Below are 18,177 nucleotides of genomic sequence, written 5' to 3'. Positions count from 1 at the left end.
ACATACCAAATGTATTATTTACCGGTTAAAAACATCTTTATTAAAAGTAGTGTTCCAAAAAAATGTATATGTTGATAAAATGTAGTTCAAACTTATTTCTATCATCTCTTCACACTGGTTAAAAATGCTTTGTCAGAATTTATTATGATACTGACATGACTATCAACAATTTTTGGCTCAGATTTTTTTTTACAGTAAGGGGAGGTAAGGCATTATAGCCTAAAATGTAAATTGTGCTGAACATTTCCGTTAATGCAGTTACTTTTCAATTATATATTGGCTAATACATTATTCCATCATGTTCATATCTTTTTATTTCTTGTGTGATGTTTTTGTTCAGTATTGTTGGTGTTTTTGATAATTTCATATTATGCATTTTTAATTTCTGTTGCTTAATTATAAATTTAATTGCTTAAGATAAATTTTTATTATCTGAAAGGATAACATTTTGTCTTTGTAAAACATTATATTCCTTATTATTTGTGTGGAAATTTGCTATATATTTAAATTTTGGCCTAGTCTTCTATAAATTATATGATCTAAAGTTGTGTACCTTCATTTTTAAGATATAATTAACCGAAGTAGATATCAATAATGTCATTATGTACTATTCAATTAATATAATTAAATGTATGTTTCATACTTCTGCTTTGTTGATAATCAGAAAGTTTAAGGTTGAGATTGATAGTTAAACAGAGAAATCATGATATTATTTCTTGATAAGGATTATGATAAAGTTCATGACTTTGTTTCAACCAATGTGTGACTATACTCTTTGAAGTCCTGTTTTTTTTTTAGTTATACTTTTAAAATATGATTACCGGATGCATCATACTTTGCTTATAGATGGTTTATGTTACAAAGTTTCAGTCTGTCATATATGTCCATGACCTCATTTCATGGTTCAGTGACCACTTGAAAAATGTGAAGTTTATTTTTTGTTACGTTAATTTCTTTTTTATCTTGATAAATAAGATAACTTTCTTTAGTAGGTGTGTACTTTGCAAGGTTCTCATTTCACAGGTAATTGCTTAGTGTTAATTGTTGGTGATTTGTTCTTTTGTCTCTAGCAATAGTTCATATATATGTTGTCTGGTAAGATTGTGAGGTGTATATGTCTATTTTGAAGGTATGATCTGACCTTGAACTCATTTTCATGGTTCATTGGTTACTGATACTATAAGAAAATATGTGGTATGATTACGAATGAGACAACTCTCCACAAGAAGTCCAAATGACACAGAACAGTCTCCAACAATGAGCAAAGCCCATACCGCATAGTCAGCTGTATAAGGCCCAGAAACGACAAAATAAAACAATTCAAACAAGAATACTATTATTTTTGAACAAAAAATGCATAGAAAAACAAATATGAATCACAGAAAAAAACTCAACAACCACTGAATTACAGGCTCCTGACTTGGGACAGGCAAATTTATACAGTGGCAGGATTAAACATGCAAGTGGGATTCCAACTCTCCCCTAACCTGGGACAGTGGTATAAAAGTAGAGCATAAGAATCAATTTTCAAAATCATTTGAAAAAGCTTTACTCATCAGATGAACAAAAATAGAACAGTACATGGCCAGGTACTTGTACATCCAAACAACAAGACAATAGGTACAGATCTGAGAAAACTTGCAGTTAACCGGACAGATAGTTTAAAGCCACAAACAACTAATAAAAAAATCATGCACCGGTGCTAAGTTTGTTTCTTATATACTATGAGCATCTTTATTAAATGCATGCATATTGGCTGTAAGCTGTGCATGTCTGTCTAGCATGATTTATCTGACCGTGACCTCATTTTCATGGTTCTTGGTCAATGTTCAGTTTTCTTGGTTCTGTCTATAATAAGTAGTAACTATATTTGGTGTATTAAATGATTGTAAGGTGTACATGTATTTCTTGTATAGTTCATCTGACCTGGGTATCCATTGTCTTAGATCATGTTGAGTTTACGCAATACTTGTAGTAGAGATTTATAGTTAGGACTATCAACCTAAAATTAATGACAAGTAAAGAAGACAACAGTTTTCAGTGTGTGAACTCTGGTTAACTTATCATAGACAAGTGTATTCAGTATGAGAGATGCAAGAGATACAAAAAGGACATACAAATTTGAAAATAAACTGAAAAATGCCATGGATCAATGACAAAAAGACAAACCTGAGTACAAAAAAAAACACATAGAAAACTACAGACTGAGCAATAGAACCCCAATAAAACTGAGGCTGATATCGTTATTGTTATTGTTTGCTCTTTTATTTAAGCATTAATTATCATTGGGTTATTATTTTGATCTGTTTTAAATTGTGTTGTGCCATGGCCTTTTATATCTGATTATAATACCAGAAAAAAAACTCATTGTTGAAGGTTATGTTTCAGCTATGTCCCTCTGTATCAAATAATAGTTGTCTGATTGGCAATAGTACCACAAGATAATTTTTTTACAATGACCTGTACAAAAAAGTATGTTATATACTTCCATATAATTTTGGTATATTTATTAAATGGATTTAGTCTGGATATATATATTTGGAATAAACATATGTGTGTGTTCAGTATAAAAAAAATGAACTTGTGAGAACTAATGTTTTATTCATAAAATTTTGCTCATGTCATGCATGTTCAGAGAAGATGAGAATATATATAAATTAAACTATGAACATCAACAAACAGTCAGATAACATGAGAATATTCAAATAAAACTATGAAAATCAACATACATATATATATATTAATATTACTACATTGTATACAACACATAAATCAATTCACTGCAATACCTCTTGAAACACACATTCACACATATGTAAAAACAAAAAAAAAACAAAAAAACTGTCTCAAATCATTTTAAATATTAAATTCAATGTCTATCCATTTCCGTTGCAAGACGGTTACAAATAAATTTAATACAACAAATATATTTAAATATACTGAACACAAAATTCAGTTTTTTACTTTTTTACACACCACTTGCAAAGCACATTCACACGTTAAAATTTAAATTAGTATTTGCAACAACAAAAACATATTATAATTGTTAAATAACTGTCTAAATGTAGCAAACCATCTTAAAGTTTCTTACTAATATAAAAAAACTCTTAAATGTTAATCTAGTTTCACTGCAAGGAGGTCCACAAAAAAATCAAAACAAGCTTTTGGAGACAATTTAAATTATTAGTGCTTTTAACATAGAGTTTTAGATGTTGAGATCAGTGAGGTCAAAGGATTTCCTCAAATGCTGGTGAAAGTTCCAATTTGCTTTGTCGATTGCTCTCACAACAACTGACCAGTTCTTCTCAGCAAGTGATGGTAGCGATGGGTAATGGGTCTGACAGGCTAAGCGAATAGCATTTATCTTCTCACTTGATATCTGTCCCTTTATAGAAGCTTTCCCTTGAAATACTTTCCCTTTTACATTTTTGTTCAATACATCGTCTACAGAGCAAATATTCCTGAAGAGGTTGACAGCAAATCGTCTACTAGAATCACCTGCTGAAATTTTGGCGTCTTGCAGATGGTTGTCAGGGATCTGGTTGAATGGTGATATAGTAGGTGCTGGTTGAAATAAGTGCAAATTGGTTTTCACACAAGAAGGTTTGTTTTGTAAAATTGTTGTCAAACTCAATGATAAAAACTGTGGGTCAATCACTGGTGTTCTAATGTTGAGAGCAATTGGAGAAATAGGTTCTTTATCTGGAATGTTGCTCTGGCAGTTCAGTTCAGCTAAGATGTCTCTGGCTGATGAGGTTGACAAAATATTGCTACTTGTAGCTGATGGCAATGATGGTTTTGGATTTCTTACTTTAGTGATAGTTGATGGCAGAGTTGAACTTGATATTTCTGTTGTATATCTGGGTAATGGCTCTGGAATGCAGCTCTCAATTGAAGATTGTAATGCAGTAATAACTGGATCTGTCTCTGTTGATGTTGGAGCAGCACTGAATAATTGAGGATGGATGGAATCTGTGTTACTTGTCATAACATCAACGACCGAAATTTGTACCGGATTAAGAGACTGCATTGATATCAAAACTTTTAGAACTTCGTTCATTGTCTTCTCAATTCTGTCAAGGCAACTGCAGTGGTGTTCCATTTGGCAGGATGGGGTTGTATTGATGTTGTCCTTCATAATGCTCTGTAGAAGACGTGCTGATTCTGGGCTTGCAATAATATGCTGAACATTGCTGTTAGATAGAATATCAGTTGGATCATCTGTGAAACTGGTTCCTTGTCTTGCTGATGAAAGGGATGATTGAGTAGTAGTGTTCTCTAATTCTAACATTGGTACAAGTGGTTCTGCTACAAATATCTGCTGAGTAGAGAATGTTGATGACTGTATAGATTCTGGAGTATGGAATGTAGTTGACTGGCTGAGAAATGTAGACTTTATGTCAGATATTGGGTTGATCAGTGATTTTGGAATATCAGGCTGAATAAATGGCTTGCTATACATTGCTGAATGAGTAGAATCATAATAACAAGGTGTTGCTGACTGAAAAGATGACTGAGATACTGCTTGAACTGATGCATGTGGTGATGGTTGAGTTGAAGTTGGTTGAGTTGAAGGTACTGACAGAGGTGGTGACAATACTGCTTGAACTGATGCATGTGGTGATGGTTGAGTTGAAGTTGGTTGAGTTGAAGGTACTGACAGAGGTGGTGACAATACTGCTTGAACTGATGCATGTGGTGATGGTTGAGTTGAAGTTGGATGAGTTGAAGATGACAGAGGTGGTGACAATACTGCTTGAACTGATGCATGTCGTGATGGTTGAGTTGAAGTTGGATGAGTTGAAGGTACTGACAGAGGTGGTGACAATGACAATATATCATGATTAGCTTCTGTGGATAACACTGACTCAGGAGATATGGCAGACTGAAAATGAGTTTTCAACAGAATGGCTGGCTGAATATCAGACGGCGTTGATGACTGGTAATGACTAGTTGAATGAGTAAACACTGGAATTGAAGATGGTGTTGGTTGAATATGAGATGATAAGGTTTGTTCAGGTGGTGAGTTCTCAAGAGACATTTCTTCTGAACTTGACGTAAAGCTCATAACTTGCTTCATCACCTCTTCTGATGCAAGGTACTTGGCTGATTTTACACTGTTGGTACTACTGACGGACTTAGGTGGAGCAGTTGTTGCAAGGATGTTAGTCTTTTTCTTTTCAGTCTTCTCCTACAAGAAAATGAAAAGAACATAATGTCATGTTTCTACAACCAAAAGTTCTGAATTCTCAAGTCAAACTCAAACTAAACAACAAATGTATGTTAAACAGTTCACTTCATTAGGCCACACCAATTTAATTTCTTGTTCTACAGATTTTTGGACTTCAAAATTTGGGGCGAGTGTGCAATTTGAAAATTTAAATAAAAATACATGAAATATCAAGATTGCAAAAATTGGTTAAAAATTTACTATAAAGGGCAATAACTCCTAAAGGGGTCAATTGACCATTTTGTTCATGTTGACTTATTTGTAGATTTAACTTTGCCGAATCTTATCGCTGTTTATCTATAATATTATTCAAGATAATAACCAAAAACAGCAAAATTTCTTTAAAATTACCATTTCAGGGGCAGCAACCTAACAATGGGTTGTCCGATTCATCTGAAAATTTCAGGGCAGATACATCTGGATTTAAAAAACAGTTTAACCCCATGTCAGATTTGCTCTAAATGCTTTGGTTTTTGAGTTATGATCCAAAAACTGCATTTTATCCCTATGTTCTATTTTTAGCCGTAGCGGCCATCCTGGTTGGTTTGCCGGGTCAGTGGACACAATGTATAAACAAGATACCCCAATGATGATTGTGGCCAAGTTTGGTTAAAATTGGCCAACATGGCCAAGTAGTCTCAGAGGAGAAGATTTTTGTAAAAGTTTACAGGACGGACGACAGACACCAAGTAATGAGAAAAGCTCACTTGGCCTTTTAGGCCAGGTGAGCTAAAAATAGATGCGGGAGGGTCCATCAAACAAGGAAACAAATTGGTGTGGCCTTATGAAAATTTATTGTAAAATTCTATCTCATAGAATTTTTTTATGCACTCTTATGTGTTTTTTCATGAACAAACTAACCAAATTTGGAATTTTCAAAGACTCATAGCTTAAACAATAGCACGGTGTCAGACCCAAAATGTTTATTATATTTTTGAAAAAAGTATAGTAAAATCTTCATTTTGGCAAATTATAAGAAAATTCTGTCTCAAAGTCATTCATTTACTAATGATATACCTTTAATAACTTATCTTGATGATCATTTTCAATTTAAATGATCTTGTTGATTCCATTTATTCAATATGGCTAATAAGCAATAGTTTGTATAACATTTGTAATCTAGAGCATTTAATTGCTGAATATCAGGTTCATGTTTTCATTATTGTTGAAGGCCATAAAGTGACCTTTTGGTATTGCACAAGGTCATGTTTTTCTCTGGCTGTTTATGACATCTTTACACTAAATACATTGTATGTTGGATTTGTACGGATTGATTGCTTAGTCTTAGAGGCATGATTTTTTATTTGTTGTCAGAGGCTTTGAACTTGTTGTCAGAAAACTGTGAGTACTCTCAGATCTGTTCATTGAGTCTTTTTGTGTCAGGATGTATAAGTACCCGGCCATGTCCACTTGTAATTTTTGTCTATCTGATGAGTTAAGCCTTATTTAAGTGATTTGTATAGTTCGTTCTTATGTTGTACTGTTATACCACTGTCCCAGGTTAGGGGGGTTGGGATCCCGCTAACATGTTTAATCCCGCCACATTATCTATGTATGTGCCTGCCCCAAGTCAGGAGCCTGTAATTCAGTGGTTGTCGTTTGTTTATATGTGTTACATATTTGTTTTTGTTCATATTTTTCATAAATAAGGCTGTTAGTTTTCTAGTTTAAATTGTTTTACATTGTCTTATCGGGGCCTTTTATAGCCGACTATGTGGTATGGGCTTTGCTCATTGTTGAAGCCATTTGGTTACCTCTAGTTGTTAATGTTAAGTTATAAACTTCTATGTCATTTGGTCTCTGGTGGGGAGTTTTCCCATTTGCAATCATATCACATCTTATTGTTTCATAATTAAACCATAAAATTTCTTTTGAGTTGGAATGAACATGATTTGCAGTTTCTTTATAAATCTTTTGCTACTTTTAAAATGTGAGTGCCCATGATCATATATACCTTTGTACACACTGTTTTCTTTTTCTTTGCTGGTGGAGGATTTGGCTTATCGTCATCTCTTCCAAAATACTTGTCAATTGCAGACTTTAACTCAGCTTTATTATCTGAATTATAAAATAAATAAGTAGTCATGTTATTAAGACATTTAATGATACACAATTATACAAAATTTTCCCCTGGTATCAACCACCCATCATTGTAGAAATAAAACCAGCACTTGTACCAAAGATATATATTTATTCTCAATATATTAATTTTGCAATAAAAGGTCTTAATAAATACAAAAAGACATTGTAAAGTAGATAGTTGTATGACAATGCTGATGCTCTCTTTTGAATATGAAATAAACATTATTCATACATACACATGTATGAAGTGGGGTGCTTATTTTCGTCATATCTCTCCATGTTTTCTATAGTTTATGTTCAGGTCTATTTGAAGTAACTGATATTTCTATATGACGATAACTTCAAATGCAAAACATTTCTAAGTTTGAAAACATGTTTGTTTGAAAATAATCATCTGTAAAGTTAGACTAAAGGGTGTTTGAAATTTCCTGATGTTTTGTCAATGGGGGACACATATTCGCTATTTTAACACATCACATTCCCATGGTCCAATCTTTGATTTGATAATAAGTATAGTTTAGCCTAAGGGATTTTGACTATTTACAAGTTTTCAAAAAGGAGGGAGTGGACTAAATTAATACCCCCAGGGATTCACCTATATTTCATTTAATTTGTTTAGTTGTATCTACAAGAATATATATAGTTTAGGGGTGGAATTCAAGTTTTCAAACATACAGGGATTGGGGTGAGCCCTATGGACTCTCCCTATATTTCATTAGATGTGTCCCACTCAAGAGTATATATGGTTTAGGGATGGGGATATTTACTGTTTCCATTTTTCAAGTAATAGGGGTAAGGGTGATCCCCCAGGACATCCTTTTTATTTCATTTGTTTTTTTTTATTGTTCCAAACAAAGAATATATATGTGGTTTAGCACATTCTCAAATTGAAAGGAGAGTGGGACTGACCCCCAGGGACTCGCTCCATAATTTATTTAATTTGTCTTATTGTTCTGTGATAATTTCTAAAGACTGCGCCTGTCTATTAATGAAAAGACAATGAAAGATATAAATGCTTACCTGAAAATTTAATGATGAGGGCATCTCTGACTTTTCCACACAATATCACTTTAGCTTTTGGACTACTATTGTTGTTGTTGATGTAATAAGCAGCATTGCCAAGTAATCGGAAAACTGGTGATATAGCAGAACTATCATTATCTGTCAAATGGAGTGCCACAAATCCTGGGACTTTTTCTGAAAAAGAATAAGAAAAAGATGACATTTTTTGTAAAAATATGACATTTCGAAAACATTAACAAGTAGTCTCACATACCTTTGACTACAACACAATTCAAATAAACATGATAAACAAGAAAATACTGCAGTAAATCAAATACCACTTTTATAATCAACAAAGCTTACATCATTAGATACCCTAAATTAATGATGAGTATTGCCAAGTAGTTTCTGAGAAGAAGATTTGTGTGACAGATAACAAAAATTAACGAAAAATTGACTATAAAGAATAATAACTATTTAAGGAGGGGCTATTTTGGTAATGTCAGAGACATATAATACATTTATTATATGTCTCTGGTAATGTTAACTTATTTGTAGATCTTCCTTTACTGAACATCATTTTATTATGTATAAATTTACAATTTATTTAGAAACCTTCTGTCTTTGGACAATGCAGACTAGCTAGGACGACAACATGATACCAATAATGACAAAAAAAAATTATTTTGCAATTATATACAAATGTTTTTCTTAATAAAAATGATTTTATAACTATCATGACCATGATGACTATTATTTATGTAGTTTTTTAGATAAAATTGATATTATAACAATTACTTATGTAGTTTTTGAGATAAATTGATTTTATAACAATTATTTATAATTTATGTAGTTTTTTTGCCAAAATAATTTTGTCTAAACTCAATATATATTAATTGGTTTGGTATATCATATAAGGGAGGCTTTATAGCTAGCAACCATATACTACATGCGGGAAGGGGGTTATCGAAATGGTTTATTTATGTTTGACATAGATATTTTTTTATCAAGTTTTTTTAACCTACCAATCATGTCAAATAAGTAATTTTGTTCAAAATTTAATACTATAAACCTATAAGGTATAGGGAAAATCAGGATTCATATTTTTTTAACTCCTTGAACAGAATATTTTTATGGGAAATAACAAACACCCTTTTTTTACTTGAATGGTCATTCCCTGATCCCCTATTCAAGCTAATCAAGACTCAAAGCATCATCATTGCCAAACACAAAAATCATTTGAAAATATCTTTCCTAATTAAGTTGACTGGACTTTTACAGGAGTGTTTCACACTGATCAATCAACAATTCATTCATAAATCATGCATAACCATAACACGCTAAACATCTCAATCTTCTTCTTTGTTTCTAGCATGTTAGAATAATCTTAAGAGAAAATGTTTTTTATTGGCTTATTTACTGATCATGAGAAACACATAATTTGATTGGCTGAGCAACTTGGAAACAAAATAAGGAACAGATGATTTTCACTAACCCATGCATGTTTTAGAGTTTTTAGTGATACCCTTAATATTAATATTTTTTGATAAATGCAAGGACATATTTGTAAGAATAAAGAGAATAAGCACAAGGCGAATATACTACACAGACGCGAGAACTCAGGACAAACAGACCGAGGGCGAACATGTAAACAGGCAAATTGTCTTGATACCAAATTCATGCATGTGTAATACAAATATCTACAGTAAAATCATTCAGTTACAAGTAAACAAATAATGTTCATGAGATTGTTTTCAATCCTAATTTACAAATAAAATTATTCAGATGCTTAATCATGTGTAAATATCCTTGTCAGGAATTAGAAGTTGTTATTAAATTGTAATACACAGAAACAAATGTGGCATAGGGAGGTTCAATGATTTTAAAGTCGGCACCATATATAAAAAAGAAGATGTGGTACGATTGCCAATGAGACAACTATCCACAAAAGACCAAAATGACACAGACATTAACAACTATAGGTCACCTTATGGCCTTCAACAATGAGCAAAGTCTTAACCACATTGTCAGCTATACAAGGCCCCGATAAGACAATCTAAAACAATTCAAATATGCCTTCAAAAGAAATATTTGAATTTTTGCTGTGTAATTCCTTAAATGTATCAACTGGGTATAACCCCTTGACACAATATATTAAAACTGATTTTTGACTGGTTCATGTAGGAAGGCAGTATTTGATCATACTAGAAGCTTTTTCACTGTTAAACTTAAAATTGTCCATTTAAGAAAAAAAGAGGCCCACTTGAGGCTAAATTTAGATAGAATTTATACTCTCCTGTGTAAAAAAATGCTCACATGGTTGGAAATTCATGCAGCAAATGTTTCAATAGTGCTTCATTTTGTAGTTTCAATCTTTTATTTTATCAGGCATATATCTTTCATTTTGTACTGTTTGACAGGACTTTTGTTGGAAATTAATAATTCCAAGGGACATAATTCAGCTTTTTTATAGTTTAATACAGGCAACAAAGGTAACTTTACCATGTTTACAGATGAGTTGTTTGCATATTTAATGTTTTTGGACAAGATGTTACTAAGTTGTAAAACTTATCTCTGATCCTTTTAAACAATAAAATAAATTAAAACTAAACTTATTAATATTCAATGTTCTAAGTGTCTAATATCTTTGTTTTTATCATCTAAAGATAGAATAATGGATTTTATAGCAAGCTCTAAAATTTTGAACCACAATATGGCATATATACTAACAATGACTTACATGACTGAAGCATGGAATGGTGATTAGTTATGAAAAATCTTGAATTTGTGCTGATGTTATAAATCTTGGATAAAATGAATAAATATTGAATGGCAAGGTAGTTTTTATTTGATTAGACAATGTTAGATGGAACTGTTAATTATTCTTATTAAAGATAAGATATAATTGGAGACAGGTTGTTTACTAAGCCTTTATGAAATTAGTAGAGCAAGAGGTTAATCAGCATTTTGGGTTTCTTTAAGTAATGGGGACATAGTCCGACATACATGTGATTTATTATAGTCATGGTTTTCACAAAAAACCAATATTGCATTGGTGGTGTAATAAGAATTCTATATAGCTTTGTGTCACGGTATATATATGGAAAACGGTAGTACATTTTATTACAAATTCCCAGCATTAGGTTGGCCCTTTTGTGTAGCCAAGACAGGTGCTTAGGAAGTCGATCTAGGAGCGCTGTGATTGGATGTTAGGGTACAATATATTTTTTTCATTTATCTATGAATAACTGTAACTAGAAAAAATGACTAGTGTGTATATTAACAATATAAATTTTGAAACCTATTGAAATATATTCTTAGACTTAGAGAATTATTCGAAAAGACTTCTAAAATTTCACAATTTTCATGTAAAATGACGGTGGGCATGGATAACATAAACAAGTTCCATTGGAAGTTGGTCATGATTTTGCATGTGATTTGGCTTCAATTTTTAAACAGAATAATATAGAAGTTACACCACACATAACTGTTTTATACGAGTTTTATTATAAAAAGTGGTATATTTAGAAAATGTTAGTACATGTTTTGTCGCCTATGGCAGAATAAATGGTACCATTTTCCCCATAATAACACCCTTACCACACCATCAAGAGGAAAATTTTCTATTAAGGCAGATATTAACCTTGTCCGACTATTCGGGTTTTGGACTAACATGACTAGTGGAGTGTCGTAATATCAGGGAGACCCCATTTGATAGAGCAATTATTCAGTACAAGAGGTTGGGAACAAACCCCCTGTAAGGTGATTATACCTGTAGAGAGGGATAATCCTTCTTTAGAGGGATACAATTATCCCTCTATAGAAGGGTATTTTGTTTGCACTGTATTTAATCAAATTAGGGTAGAATGGCATTTTCTAGTTATATTGGCTATAATCTCTATCATTATATGCATCACAATACATATGCACTTTACTAAAAATTGGGATAACAAGTTTTCTGCTGAAGTGACAAAACTTGCAATCTATTGTATACCTGTCTTAACACCTGATCAACAAAAAAGGAATAGTTGACCTTTAAATTTTATGTTGAATCCAACAATAGAAATTATGTTCAGTGAGGCATGATAAGGCATTAAGTGACTTTGAATTTACCTGATCATCACAGCTTTCGATCAGGGTGAACAATAGATTTCATATTAAGTCAGATCAAACTGGGCATGTGTATATTAAATAAAATACATCAATTGGTGCATCAACTGTTCTAGGTTACCATGGTTACTGCCATAATAAGTAGAGAATGCCATTCTGCCCTATATTGATTTGTATCCAGTCAAAACAAAAATACCACTCTATAGGATAATTTTACCCCTCTATAGAAGGATTATCCCTCTATACAGGTATAATCACCATATAGAGGGTTTATTCCCAACCTGTACAAACATGACAAAGTCCAAATAATTATGACGTTGGGCAATAAGGCTATTCTGTTTTCTAGGTCGCCTTCCTCCAACGTCATAGAAAAACATAGGAAGGCGTCCCAGAAAAAAAAATTATAGCCTTGCCAGACGTTATAATTATTTAGACGTCACTAGTAGAATATACAACATAAAGTGGGGCGCTCATATCCGCCGTTGACACAATTTCGCCTTTTTATGATTTTGAGGTGTAAAAACTTCAAAGGATGGTTGAAATGGAAGAAATATGCTGGTAAAATTATATTTTTGTAACAAATATATACATGATATATATGGTTATTTTTGAAAATGAGACAAAATTGCAGCTCTAACCGCAAAGGACCAAAAAAACGGACAACAATTTTCAGCCAATTTCCTGAATGAAAAAAAAATTTCTAAGAAGTATTTCTTAGTTATTTTCTTGACTGATTGCCCAAAGTTTCAGTTTTTTACACCTTTCAAATGTTTGCTATTAATCTATAATGAAATTTATTTGATAAATTTTGTTTAAAGCTGCAGTTTTTTGGTTTTAAATAGATGCAAAAACGGCCAATATGTGTCCCCCCTTGACAAAAAATCAGGAAATTTCAAACACCCTTCAATCACACTTTTCCAATGATTTTTCTCAAAACAAACACGTTTTTAAGCTAGGAATAATTTGCATTTGAAGTTATCTTCATATAAAAATATCAGTATACTTCAAAAACATAAAGACTTAAACATAAACTGAAGAAAACATGGAAAGATATGGCGAAAATGAGCACCCCACTCTCATGACTCTAACATAAGGGTACCCAGATTGCACCGAGTACCCAAATTGCACCTATTTAGAAAAAATAGCAACGATAATCTTACAAGATTTCCTAGAGACTAAACAATTTGTATTTTTTTTATTTAATACTATGCACGTCTTTCAACATAGGTAAACATATTTAGATAAACACAAAACGTGCACAGTATTTATCAACAGATGGACTGTTTACTGAAAAAGAAAAATGTTCGAAAACGTCATCATGCGACGTCATCAAAACGTCATCTTTCTAAAATTAGTAAATACAATATATTACGAGTATCCATTTCGTAAAATATGAAGAGTAAGCATGGACCAATATCCAATTGTTCAAAATATTTGAAAAAAATAAACAAAAGCTCGGTTTTTAGACTTTTAACGATGTGAATTTAAGCATAGATGCAATTTGGGTACTCCTCATTACAGAATCATGGATAGTTTGAAGGTTGATTCAAACCCATTTTTGTATGACTCAATATGAATTAAAAATTAAATTGGTGTAACTATACAATAAAGAAGGATAGGGCTACAAAATAAACACAGTATGGACATTTTTTTCTAAATCATAAAAAAACGAAGGTGAAAAAACTGTTAAAATAGGTGCAATTTGGGTACCGTCACGTTAGATATTTTAAAATTGCCAAATTGGGGTCTTTCACTTTTTTTTTTATTTCCTACTTTTTCAATTAGTTTGAGGGGGACCGTCAGTGGCAGATCCAGTGGACGGTTCTTGGGGTTGGAACCAACTCTTTTTAGGACAATCAATGCACTTGACCCTTTGAAAACCGTAGCCACAGTATTTGACCTTCAGGTGTGTAAAAAATTAACAGCTCTTCATTTCGTGGAATAAATGCGTAGAAAATTCATTCAATCGTTTATCAAATCTTTCCATAATTAAATTTACAGGACTAAAGGAATACCGATTAAGCAAATATAATCCTCTACAACATGTACAATGACGTCGATGATGGACCAAGTCCCACTTTTCCGTTTTGTTCAGGGGGAAATGAGTGCAGGGAAGTGTAACTAGTATATTCGCGTCGAAAATGAAAAATCTGGTTGGTCAACACAATTTACAAAAAAATAAACTATAAAACTTTCTTTTACTAATGAAGCATGATTTTTATACTAAAAGTTACTGTAAAGTGAGAAAAAACTACCTTTTCGCTTAAAACTAGAGTTCAACCCATTCTTGAACTTCTAAGATTTATGATTTAATTATTTTCACAGGCACTTGTTCAGTGCACTTGTTTTCTATCCCATGTATTTAATTATTTATCTGGAATACTTTGAAAGAATTAAGACATTCTTAACAATAATAACTGTGGGTAATAAATCTATATTATATTGGGCTTCGAATTAACATACTACATGTAAACTCACACCACATCTTCCTATATATATATCTCTTTATTTTTTTTTATTTTTTTAATTGCTTTGTTTAAAGTTAGCTAGGTCATTATTTAACAATCGAAGTATTCCATATTTTTGGGCGTTTAATAGCAATAATAAAACCATGCAGTATTTTTTTTTCCTCATTGTTGAGGGCTACAGGCCAATAATTGTTTACATTGCAGGGGCGGGTCCAGCCATTTGAAAGGGGTCCTAACCCAGGACAAAAGGGGGGGGTTCCAACTATGTAGATATAGGAAAATGTGGTTGGTGTGAGTACCAATGAGGTCAATGTACGGCCTTCAACACCAACAACAAGCTATAAAGGGCCCCAAAATTACTAGTGTAAAACCATTCAAACGGGGAAAACCAACGGTCTTATACATGTCGCCATTCAAATGCATTGGTCGTCCAAAATAAAGGTGGGGGTTATAATTCACTATATTTTATTTAACATGGTTGGATAGTTGTCTCATTGTAATCATTTTATCTGTTATATTTTTAATGCTTTAATTCTTTTCATACTACAAGTATTGGGTTAGAGGGGTCCTTTCCTGCTAAGGTTTACGAAAGCATGCCAGATTTAAAATGATTTAATCTGTCAATTTCATTAGAAATAAATAACTTTTAGTCTTTGACCCTGTGAGCATGTCTATGAGTGAAAATAGAAAATGGTTGTTATATTTAAATTAACTCTTACCTACCATTATCATGATTATTATGATCAGTACTTATGTAAATATGCGAAAGGATATTTGAGTAGGCAGGTCAAAACAGAAAAAAAGCAAAATAAAAGGGGGGCTGCAAATGTCACCAAGAAAAGCTTCAATCCATTATTAAGGGTAGCTTTCCTGAAACATAATACTCATTTATCTACATTTTTGTATCAAGAGGTCCAAAGAAATCATATACATTTCTGCTCATTTTTCCATAATCATGATTATATTGAATTGAAACGTTTGAGGGTCAAATCTTGGTTGAAAAATACTACAACAATTTCTGGACATAATAGGCGTTATGATGTGAAAACATGCACTTCTAAACCGATACATGTACATGGACAATAATATATGCTAGAGGCAATCTAAATGTTCATATCAGCCCAAAAATAATAATAAAACAATTTCTTTCATGTCTTTTCAATGCCAATTCATTTAGCTTTTCAACTGTTATATTTTGATTGCTTTAAGATTCAGTTACTACTAAGATGATTTTTCAGTTGTAAATAAATGAGACTGAGCAGGGCTCTTTATACTATATTGGTGTCATCGTAAATAAGAATTTGATATTCTCTATGTACAATATAGCAAGCAAAATATATTTAAACAAAAATTTAATTCACATGCTCTTTTTTAAATGAAATTATGAGTTTATTAATCACTTGAAGATCAATCTCTTGCATTTTTGTTGTTGTTTTGAATCAGCTTAAGCTTATTAAAAAGTTCTTTCATTAATTTGTTTTGGAAACAAACAGTAAGATTTTGTTGATTTAAAAGATTATAGCCCCTGGAACAAAAAGTAAAATTTTAAGTTCAAGATCCACTTTTATGCAAATCAATTTGTTTGATACAGGACATGTTATAATGTTTTAACTTAATATAACTTATTTCAAATTATATATCACATTAAAATTTAATGAAAAGATATCATGAAAAGAGATGCACTCAGAAAAAATCAAAATTCAATTCGTCACCAAAAAGCAACACAATTATATAACTCTTTCTAATATTAAGTGACAACATCAAAAGTTCTATGTAGGTTAAATAAGCTTAATCTGTCTTGTTTTTAACCCCCCCCCCCCCCCACTTCCCCTGTTAAAATTAAGGGAAAATCTTTTGACCTATAAGGATATGTATTAAAAAATGTTGCCAATTGAACAAAACTTGTAGCAATTTTGACTCCCCACCCCTACCCAAAGTATTTTAATCATGTTAATTTTTTGTTTATTCTTCTTTAATTTTTTGATGTCATCTCTAATACCGCATAGATTTTTAGGTGAAATATAATGTAATTATAAAAATGATGAAAAATGGGTTAAAAGAAATGCACTGCCATATAATATTTTCTTCTGGAGTCAAAAAACCCATAAATCAGGTTAAAAAAAAGTTAAAATTTATATATTGTTGGCTCTACAGACATGACAGAGTTATATATCTTTAATATCAGAAATGAAGGAAAATCATCCAACTGGAAATTTAGTTTGCTTGAAAAATATGTAGTTGATTATATTTTTTACAATATAAATCAAAAGAAAATAGAACTGCAAAAAAATATTTAAGGAGATATGTACATATGTAAGCTGTTCACATACTCATATACAATCTATTATAAAGAGTATTTGCATAAATATTTAAAAAATGGTCAATATATCTTATAAAACATTAAAATAGCATGTCTAGGGAAAAATATTTATTTTTATATTTATAATTAATGCTAAGACAATCTGCAATAAAAAAAAGTTATTAGAAAAATACTTACTAGTAGCTTTTCTAGACTTGGATGACATTGCAACTGGCAAAATGTATTGTTGTTCAAATGAAGTGTTGTGTTGGTCAGTAGGCATTCAAATGAAGATTGTTGTACCAAACATTTAATTTTAACTCAAAAATACATAGTTCTGGTAATTGTCAACTTTGACATTACACAGTTTACAGGATGTTTATAGGTTTATGGCTTCAAAAGTTAATACATGCATAGGGGATTATCACACCTGTTTCACATTTTGGCATTGATCAATCAAATTTCTCAGGTAAATGCAACCTTAAGCCAACAGGTGAAATTCATCAAAATATTCAACTCTGAAATAATTTGTCAATCAATAAATCAAACAAAAAAAATCTAAAATATATTGATCAGTAAATAAATAAAATCCTGAATTTTTTTAAAAGTTAAGCATTTAAGAGAACATTTTCTTTATTCAATTCATGGAAGTTTATATAATATTATCAATATAATTCTTCCATATTTTTAAGAAATGTTAATACACAATAATTAATTTCTGAAAAAAAACCACTTGTATTCTGTACTTTAACCTTTAGATTACAAGTGTGATTATAAACTAAATTTACTGTGTTACAGTAAAAGGTAAACAGAAAAAAGTGTAAAACATCCCTAGGTCAAAAAGTCTAAATGAATGATTAAGGTGGTACCTAACACTACAGGGAGATAACTCTGTAAAATCAGCTAAACATTTTAATTACGTTGTGTTGTTAAAGGGATATTAAGCTTCTCAACGATCAAAATGAGTGTTTATCAAAATGCTAAAT

General features: G+C 31.6%; 1 protein-coding gene across 1 annotated transcript; it reads right to left on the bottom strand.

Annotated features, from left to right (window-relative positions):
• Positions 1–2,632: 2,632 nt before the first annotated feature.
• LOC134694991 (mucin-2-like) lies at positions 2,633–17,457 on the bottom strand. The gene is made up of 4 exons (XM_063556116.1): positions 17,390–17,457; positions 8,333–8,509; positions 7,185–7,288; positions 2,633–5,191 (listed from the first exon to the last, which is right to left on the bottom strand). Exons 1-4 carry the CDS (start codon positions 17,415–17,417, stop codon positions 3,206–3,208), a joined length of 2,295 nt encoding a protein of 764 aa, XP_063412186.1. The 5' UTR covers positions 17,418–17,457; the 3' UTR covers positions 2,633–3,205.
• Between the last annotated feature and the right edge of the window lie 720 nt (positions 17,458–18,177).

The sequence above is a fragment of the Mytilus trossulus genome, chromosome 13 (assembly GCF_036588685.1).
Source record: "Mytilus trossulus isolate FHL-02 chromosome 13, PNRI_Mtr1.1.1.hap1, whole genome shotgun sequence".
Taxonomy (NCBI): Eukaryota; Metazoa; Mollusca; class Bivalvia; order Mytilida; family Mytilidae; genus Mytilus; species Mytilus trossulus.
The sequence above is the reverse complement of the archived record's forward strand: the minus strand, read 5'-3'. Positions and strand labels throughout refer to the sequence as shown.

What these genes read in the sequence shown, in the direction of transcription:
- LOC134694991 (XM_063556116.1), bottom strand. Translation starts at nt 17,417, where the DNA reads ATGTCATCCAAGTCTAGAAAAGCTACTA. An exon ending in CAAGTCTAGAAAAGCTACTA is followed by an intron (nt 8,510 to 17,389) that starts GTAAGTATTTTT and finishes ATTCTTTTTCAG; the next exon opens with AAAAAGTCCCAGGATTTGTG. An exon ending in CCTCATCATTAAATTTTCAG is followed by an intron (nt 7,289 to 8,332) that starts GTAAGCATTTAT and finishes TTTATAATTCAG; the next exon opens with ATAATAAAGCTGAGTTAAAG.